This window comes from Phalaenopsis equestris, unplaced genomic scaffold (assembly GCF_001263595.1).
Source record: "Phalaenopsis equestris unplaced genomic scaffold, ASM126359v1 Scaffold000378, whole genome shotgun sequence".
Taxonomy (NCBI): domain Eukaryota; kingdom Viridiplantae; phylum Streptophyta; class Magnoliopsida; order Asparagales; family Orchidaceae; genus Phalaenopsis; species Phalaenopsis equestris.
In genome coordinates, this window is record NW_018164820.1 from 954,397 (window position 1) to 963,166 (window position 8,770).

At 34.3% G+C, this 8,770-nt stretch overlaps 1 protein-coding gene across 1 annotated transcript; it reads right to left on the minus strand.

The window, feature by feature from the left end:
* Nucleotides 1-640: 640 nt before the first annotated feature.
* Nucleotides 641-8,462, minus strand: LOC110026570 (ERBB-3 BINDING PROTEIN 1). The gene is made up of 10 exons (XM_020727550.1): nt 8,284-8,462; nt 8,112-8,207; nt 7,779-7,863; nt 7,538-7,687; nt 7,282-7,435; nt 2,572-2,787; nt 2,317-2,453; nt 1,791-1,882; nt 1,338-1,520; nt 641-964 (listed from the first exon to the last, which is right to left on the minus strand). The coding sequence occupies exons 2-10, from the start codon at nt 8,203-8,205 to the stop codon at nt 888-890; spliced, it is 1,188 nt and encodes a 395-aa protein (XP_020583209.1). The 5' UTR covers nt 8,206-8,207; nt 8,284-8,462; the 3' UTR covers nt 641-887.
* Nucleotides 8,463-8,770: the final 308 nt, after the last annotated feature.

Here is an 8,770-nt window from a genome sequence, read left to right on the forward strand (position 1 = left end):
TCCCTTCTCATTGAGAAGCCGCAATCTTGATATATTACACAATACTTAAAAATATTGTACAATTTAAATCAAAATAAATTTTTTTTTTACAATATCAATCATAATATACTATAATTAGTTTCAAGAAAATAAAAATTAAATATTAAAAGCAATTTCAAACATTTCTTTCAAAATTAAACACGACTTTAAAACGACACATACTTCAAGACAAGAGCCATATTTTCTAAACTTCCAAACCACCTAAACATCACAAACATGCCATATTTTCTAAACACTGCCCCACATATTAGCAGGATCAAAGAGCACACAATAGATGATCTTTTGTAGGGGCATTTATAAATATACTACCCCATTCTTATGTATTTACATATCTACACCTAAACTTTACTTTCTACATTCATACCGCCAAAATTTTTCATATCACGTTAAAAATACCACAATTTTAACTTTCAGAAAGTGAAACACACATTTTCATGTATAAGATTGTATACAGGTAAAAAAAACTAGTTTAGGAGTTGAATGTAAATACAAAAGAATTGAGTGTTGTGTAAATTTCCCTTTTTTTACTACCAAAATGCTAATTCCCCTTATTTATAAATTGTCATTACCCAAAAATAAAATATAAAGCAAACACCTAAAAGCATTTGACCCATCTCATCATGTTCCATAACAAATCTAAGAGAACATATTCAGCTCAAAAGCTAAAATAGAGCCTCATTATACCATAAGCACATTTTTTACCCTCAATATTTCCATTAAAAATAAACAAATTTCTCAAAGCAATTCTGTGCACAATATCTCCCACAGATATAATACATTGAACAAACAATGGAGGAGGGCTGGAGAGAAAACCAGAGTAAATCAAAGTAGTCAAAACTGATGCTTTCTCATTCTTGAGCTGCAGCGCCATTCACAGTTTCTTCTTCCATGGGCTCAGCTTCAGTCAAATTTTCACTTTTTTTACCTGGACAATAACAGGAATTGCATATGGTTAAGATTTTAGTAGGAGCTTGAAAGCTGATCCAGAAAGAATTAAAAAACCTTTAAACTTCAAAGAGAATCAAGCACAAAAGCAGCATTTACATTTATACAATCCAATTCTTTCATATCACATCAAAAATAGCATTATTTTAACTTTTAAAAAGTGAAATACCCATTTTCATGCATAAGTAAGGTGAGACATGTAAATAAAAAACTGAAATCCAGGTGTTTCAGATGTAAACACATAAAAAGTGATTGGTGTGTATGTAAATCTTCCAACACAAAATCACATTAAGCACAAGTAAAAAAGGGTTGGAATGGAAGAAAATGGAGAAAATAAAACAAAAAAAGGGTACCTTTTTTCTTTTTTCCGCCGCCTTTCTTCTTGGTCTTTAATCCCAAAGCTAACCAGGCTTTGATTTCGGGATCATTATCAATACCTTTTGTAGGTTGTAGCTGTTGCAAAGTATGGGAGGTGATCCTATCCGGACCGTTTGGCATCAACAAAACTGTGAACTTAATATGAGCAACAAGGTCACCTGCCACACAAAAAGCATGCAACATCCCTCAAGTTGCTAGAAAAGAAATTTTGTATTTACTAAAAACAAAGTGCATTTACATAAACCACCCAATTCTTATGTATTTACATATCCGATATCAAAACTTTAGTTTTTGCATTTTTACCACCTTTTCATGCTTATGTAAGGTGGGCATATATGTAAAAATTGAAGTTTATGTGTCAGATGCTTTAATACGTGAGAATTGAGTGGTATATATGTAAATCTTCCTAAGAAAACAAAGGTACTGACCAGGCTTCTCATGGAGAACAGGGTATGGCTGCAAAAGATCATGGTTCACACATTCTACCAGACCAAGCCGAGCCCTCTTCTCTTCCAATGCCCTGATAGAGAAATGAACTTGGCTATTTAAGCTGCTTTCTAAAGGAACAAAAACAGGAACAGTACAATGCAAATAATGTTATAAAAGATTTACATACATACCATACAATTTCTATGTATTTACATATCTAACACCTACACTTCAATTTTTACATACATACCAACTTATCTATGCATGAAAATGTGTGTCACTTCTCAAAAGTTAAACTAGTGGTATTTCTGATGTGATAAAAAATTCTGGTGTTATAAATGTAAAACAGTAAATTTAGGTGTTGGATATGTAAATACAAAAAATTGGGTGGTATGTACGTATATGACCCTTCATTCCATATAAACATATTTGTAGAACCCTTCACAATGGAATAAATTTACTTTGATACGTCAAAATTCAGAAAGATTACAACCCTCATAAACTATATAACATGGGAAAACAAACCTTGCAGTAAATGGCATGATTGGAAACTTCTGGCTTATTTCACTAAATATGAACCTCGATGCCTTCATCTTTAAATGATAATTCTTGTCCACAGCTCTCTTGTAAATAGTTGTTTGCTTCTCATCCAACAATTTCGGCTACACGATAAATTTTAAGCAGAATAAGAACACACTGAAAGAAATGACATAAGATGCCAATGAAATACAATTTACAATATTATCCCAGGATAAAAGTATAATAACAAAAAGTTTATACCTTGCCATCACCAGTACTCATGACTATATCTACAGAATATACTTCATTTTCCTCAAATTCTGCATCATCAACTCTGGTTTCAGGATTGCCAACACTCAAAATAACTTTGTTTCCATCAATCACAAACTGCTTCAGCTGATGACTAAGAACACCTTCAACAACCTTGCAATCATATCCAGCTGCAACTTTCTGAATGGCTTCTGTAACATCTTTGTTCTGCAATATCAGGATGACCATGGAGTTAATTTTATTTAAAGCTATCAATTACATTCTTGAAACAAAAACATAAATGAACTGTTTGGGACAAGGAAATCAAATATTTCAGCAATATAAAATGGAAAAAAAAAGAAAAAACCTTTACAAAGAAAAAACAAGTAGTTCATGTGATATGATGAATGTTATCTCTATTGATACTAAAGAATTATCGAAATATAATCACTTACACATAAATTCCGGCATATAAACTTTTTTCTTATCAGTTTCCTTTTAGACACCATTGCTTTAACACTAATGCATGATTAAAAGTATTAGCATCCAAAGAAAATATACATTTTGAAAAAAACTGAATCACTTAGGCTCTGCTACAAAGTGAAGCAAAATAAACAGAAAAATTCATTTAAATGGTAATAATTAAATATATGCTGATATGTAACCAAATTCTATAAATAAAAAAAAAGGTATGCTTTTATCAAATATTGTTAAAATATAGCCTCAATACTATATCTAAAGAACTACAAGGTCAGGAATGTAGACAACAGGGAAAAGAGGAGGCCAGAGTAAATAATGTTCACCTCGGCAAAGTAAGCCTATCACAAAACACACAATAGTAACATAGATTATATAGATATAATCTTGAAAGAAATTCAGTTACTTAGGTCCGTCATAGAATTGAAGAAGAAAAACAACAATAAAATAAAAAAAAAAGTTCGTTCATAAAACCAAATGATGCTACAAAAAAGTCATGTCCATGCATAAAATGAGAAAAAAAAAAAAATCCTTCATATGTATCTAGTCACAACAACAAAAGAACAATAACTGTATTTCATATCAATAATGTTGGCAAAGAATAGTGTCAACAATGATGGATAAAAAAACTCCATACCGTTTTTGTCAAAGCCATGAATGTAGGCAACAGGGAAAAGAGGAGCCCAATTAGAAGATGGTCTCCTCGGCAAAGTTGCCGTAATTCTATTGTTTGGAATTCAAAGTTCAATCAATTACAGCATGCCAATCACAAAAAAAGATAGCTGGTAAAAATTAAATTGGGAATCCACCAAAAAACTACTGTAACATAAGAATAATAACTAACAAGCTCATAGATTCTAGAAGTTCTTCCAAAATATAAATAGGAAGTCTCACTCAAAATAAACTAAATTAGTGTATGGTTGGAGGAAATATGTACAACCGTTCTCTGATATAAGCATTTCTGATTCAACTTCCTAATTTTATCACCCAACTTAATTTTTCTTCAACACAAATTTCAGTTATTAATTAAAATATTTTCTCCAATCCTTAAACCCTGAGAGCATTATTGTTTTAATTGTGTTATATTAAATTGCCTTTTTAAGTGCCTAAAAAAATTTCTTGTCATTTCTCCATTTAAAATACTATAATTAATCATTGAAGTTGTATTCACATAAAAAATCCTATTATTTTGAACAACTAACCCTACAAAATCCAAGAACAATGCGGTGTCCAAACACAGCGGCGGCGGCAGCTTATAAGTGCGGCGGCGTTTTCAAAACGCCGCCTATCTATTTTCTATTAGACGCGGACCCGCGTTCGCCCTCTAGCTTTTACTCCCTTACCCTCACTAAACCCGATCGTAGCCGATCTTGCCTCTGTCACCTCCGTCACTACCCAAATTTGCTCTGCAGGGAAGAAAATTCCTCTCCTCCCTCCTCTTCCCCATTTGGTCGTAGACCTAGGCATGCCGAAAGCGGAGCCGAAGCACGAGGAAGAGATCGCAGGGATCTCTGGTGCAGGGAGGCTCTAGCTGGAGGGGAGTCTCTCCGACGGTGGGGAGTTTTAAGGCGAGATCGGGGAATGGCAACTGCGAGTAAAAAGAGGATTTGAAGAAGAGGGCATATGATTGGGTCAAAGGGGAAAGTTCAGAACAGGAGGAGGAAGAGCCCGTTGAGGTCGGAGACGAAGTGGGGGATGTCAAGGAGGTGGAGGAGACGAAAGTGGACAGACGTAATAATACGACTAAACAATTTGGATTTAGCATTGATTCAGATGTCCTCGACTGCCCTATCTGCTTCGATCCCCTGACTCCGCGCATTCATCAGGTCAAAATCCCTCCACCTTTCTTTCTTTGTACTGGATTTGGAAGACCTTCGTTTTCTTTGCTCTTTTCTCTATGAATCTTCCATTCTGTCACTGCTACATTAACTGCTTGCCTCATCTGATTTACACAAGCCATATGTGGTATCCTACATTTGTCCTTCGAGTAACATAAAGGTTTTGAGCACTTTGAAAACTGTTTGTGCTTCTATGTTCTGATGTTTGTCATTTTCTCTTTCAATCATTTCAGCTTTATTCTATTTGTTTGCCTTGTTTATTGCTGACTTTTTCATTTCTTGTTTGACTACACATTAGAAAGTTCTTATTTTATCCCTTTAAATTTACTTGTCAATGGCTTCTTTGTTTGTTAACTTTCAAATTATGTAGTATTACCAATGTAATTGGTGTCATGTAACTTTTTTTGAAGTTTTTATAATTGCTCCCATGCACAATGTGCACCATGTTCATGTTCTATTTGATCTTGCTAAAGAGAATGTTCTAATTATTATCTTGAATTATAAGAAATTATAACATAGTTGTACATTGTCACTAGGTTGGATTTAAATGATCATGATTAATATAGATCAATTACATTAATGTATATATTTTTGTTTCGTTTCTTTAGAGTTGTTGAATGATGTGTATATTGATGCCAAAGGATGAATATGGCATGAACTGCATGCTCTGTTTAAATACTTGAGTAAGCTTCTTAGTTCATGCAAGAAGTAGGATAATTTCCTATTGTTATGAAACTTGTGTATCTATTGAGAGTAATGGACATGTAAGAAATTGAACAGTTAAACAGCTTATCCACAACAGGGCAGAATAAATGATCATTTATCCAGAAACAGCTGCAAATCAGTTGTTTTCCAAACGCACAAACCAAACAGCCAGCTAGCTCACAGATTATCCAGATCAGCTACGCATCAGCAGATTATCAGGATAAATTGCTTATTAGCAGAAGTTGGATAAGCTGTAGCTGCCCCAAACAGACCCTTAAAGATATAAACCTAAATCAAAAAATTTTCAAACAAAATTAATGAAAAATTAACAATTTCACAACCACCAAAACTACATAACAGACACAACCTTTTGTTAAATAATCTCACGCTTCATTATATTCCTAAAGTTCCTTCATCATTCCAAACTTTCATTTGACAAGAAGCAAAAAAAATACAAAAAGAGCTATTTTAAGTAACACAAACAATTTTATGCACTTCATTACATTTTAAATTAGAAGAGAAAAATAAAAGCTCCATGAGAAAAATTGGTCTGACAAAAGCAATAAATAAATAAATAAATTAGTAGACACGCTAAAAGTTACTTAACGCAAGAAAGCCAAGAGTAGATTAATAAGTAGATAGATATTGATAAAGAATAAATAAAAATAATGACAAATGTAAAGTCAAAAACTTCAAATCGATAAAATAAGTGATTGAATCTTTAAATAGTTTAGGCCAAAAAAAAAAGGGCCAAATTATCATCCTTAAAAGAATATGAAACTGAGTATCAAATACATATTCATCAATAGCTTTAAAAAAAAAAACTCGTCCTCCACTAGCAAATTGTAAACCCATAAAAAAACTATTTGATGAAGAAAACAACTAAGATATGCTGAAACCCCACATCAAACCAATGTAAATAAATCTAACCAAATGATCTTAAAGAATAAAAATGAAGCCCCATCAGAGTAACTATGACAACAAAGCTTCACCTGGACACATCCATAGCTTTGAAAAAAGAAATCATCATTTGGGACATCATTTAGAAGGAAACTAAATATTAACTTAGAGTGAATAAAATGACAAGCAAACATATTAGGTGATTACATCATGTAATCCACTAGTAACAAAACTTAGAATTAGAAAGAAAAGAAATCATTGAAGTTTCCAGGTTCGAGCCACCCAAATCATCTCTTGATAAATGCAAAGTTAAGATTGCATGCATCAAACCCTTGGCATTTCATGCACTATGTATGCCTTTTGATGAACTTTCCCAAGAAAATGAAAACAAAGGGCATCGAATGATATCAATGGCTTTTCTGAGTTGAGATTTTTAGGGGAAAATTCATTCACTAAAATAACATTTTTTTCATAATTCAAAAATACAGAACTATCACGGACTCAAATTGGAAATTACCACAGAACAGATAAAAAATAACAATACCATCCTGAAGTCACACAGCTAACATTTTCTCAACAAGGCTACATCAGGATCTACTAGAAACTAATTTGGCAACAATCATTAAAAGCCCGGTACCAGAGAACATAAAGTTCTCAAAATCATACAGCGCAAATAAACTAAGTCATTAAACATGAAAAAAGAAAATCAGTACATAAGGTGTTCTTCAAGAAGACTTGATCATAATAAAGTATTTCAAAGTAATTCATAACTTATGGACAACAATTCAGTGCATAATAGTACCTTCTTCCCTGGCCTCACAAGCCTCAAGGCAACCTCAGCAGCAGTGTTCGCAGCGGCAATAACATCCGCTGCTCTCCCACCTACTGGTCCTTCATGCAGCACATGAGTGTGTGCAACAACAGCAATGAACCCATCTATGTGGCAGCCCATATCACTGCAAAAATAAAAATGTAATATAGGAGCTAATCAATGAGTTTTATACCATAAGCCCAAACTGAAAAAACTACATAACAGAAAGTTATTCTACATTTCTTACATCTTCACAACATCATTCTCCTCCAAAACAGTCTCGTCACTGCCCATGGGTGAGAAATGACAGACGGTATTGTTCACAGAAATGCAAGTTGGGAAGGCAACTCCCCTCTCAATTTTTTTCTTTACATTCTTGTACATGCTCCCAGCTTGCCTGTATTAAACTTCTAAAATAAAAATCTCACAACAAACTCAAGTCAACAAATTTTTCAAGACTGCTAAAAAACAAGTTAATAAACACCCACTCTCTTATAAAGGCATCTCCTTTTTCACATATGTCAACTATCTTGGCCTTAGGCTTGCACTTGGAGACCACCAACTGAAGGGCCCCTGTTACATTTGGTCAACTTTAAATTAAAAAAGAATATTTAAACACTCGTTAAATCCCTCAATTGTTTTGATGTAGTTAGACACCAACATTAATTTCAATCTCATCGAAAATCCTAAACAGCTTTCTCTTACAATTAATTTAAATTCAAGCTCAAATAAGTGAAAAGGAAATCATCATTTTTTTAAAATATAATTGACATCTGCAAGCAAGCAAATGAGCCTGAATAAAAATTGAGTGAAAAAATTACTGTTAACGATCTCGGCGGCGCTCTTGTATTTGGTGACTACATCAGAGGAGGAGAGATCCAACTCTATCTCCTCCTTCGTCTCATCGTCCGACATCTCTGCACCAAAAAAATAGCATCTTTAAGCAGGGAATAACAAAAAAAAGTTCAAAACCATAAAGTGAAAACATCATACCCTAGAGAAAAATCGGCAACTGGAAAAAAGAAAGGAGAGACGCTTGAAAGCAGCAAAAACGCTTTTCTTTGGTTATCTTTCAGGTACAAAGATAGGATGAGATCAGCCCACCGGCCAAGTTCTCAATCAGATTAAAGAAGGAAGAAGGATAAGCGTAGCCGTACTGCAAACAGAGGGAGTTAGCGAGACCCTAGGGCATCACTTACCAGTTGTTCGCCTTATATACACGAAGAAACCTAATTCAAACGCGGTGCAGAGAAAGCGGCGGGACGGGTCGGGTTCGGGTTCGGGTTCGGGTTCGGGTTCGGGTTCGGGTTCGGGTTCGGGTTCGGGTTCGGGTTCGGGTTCGGGTTCGGGTTCGGGTTCGGGTTCGGGTTCGGGTTCGGGTTCGGGTTCGGGTTCGGGTTCGGGTTCGGGTTCGGGCTGAATAATATTTCACAAAGAACAGGAGGTTTATATAAATAACACAGGAAGGGGGTGTTTGTTA

Coding starts and splice junctions, on each gene's coding strand:
- LOC110026570 (XM_020727550.1), bottom strand. CDS start 8,205: ATGTCGGACGATGAGACGAAGGAGGAGATAGAGTTGGATCTCTCCTCC. Junction 7,864..8,111: donor CGCCGCCGAGATCGTTAACA/GTAATTTTTTCA, acceptor CAAATGTAACAG/GGGCCCTTCAGTTGGTGGTC. Junction 965..1,337: donor CGGCGGAAAAAAGAAAAAAG/GTACCCTTTTTT, acceptor GTTATTGTCCAG/GTAAAAAAAGTGAAAATTTG.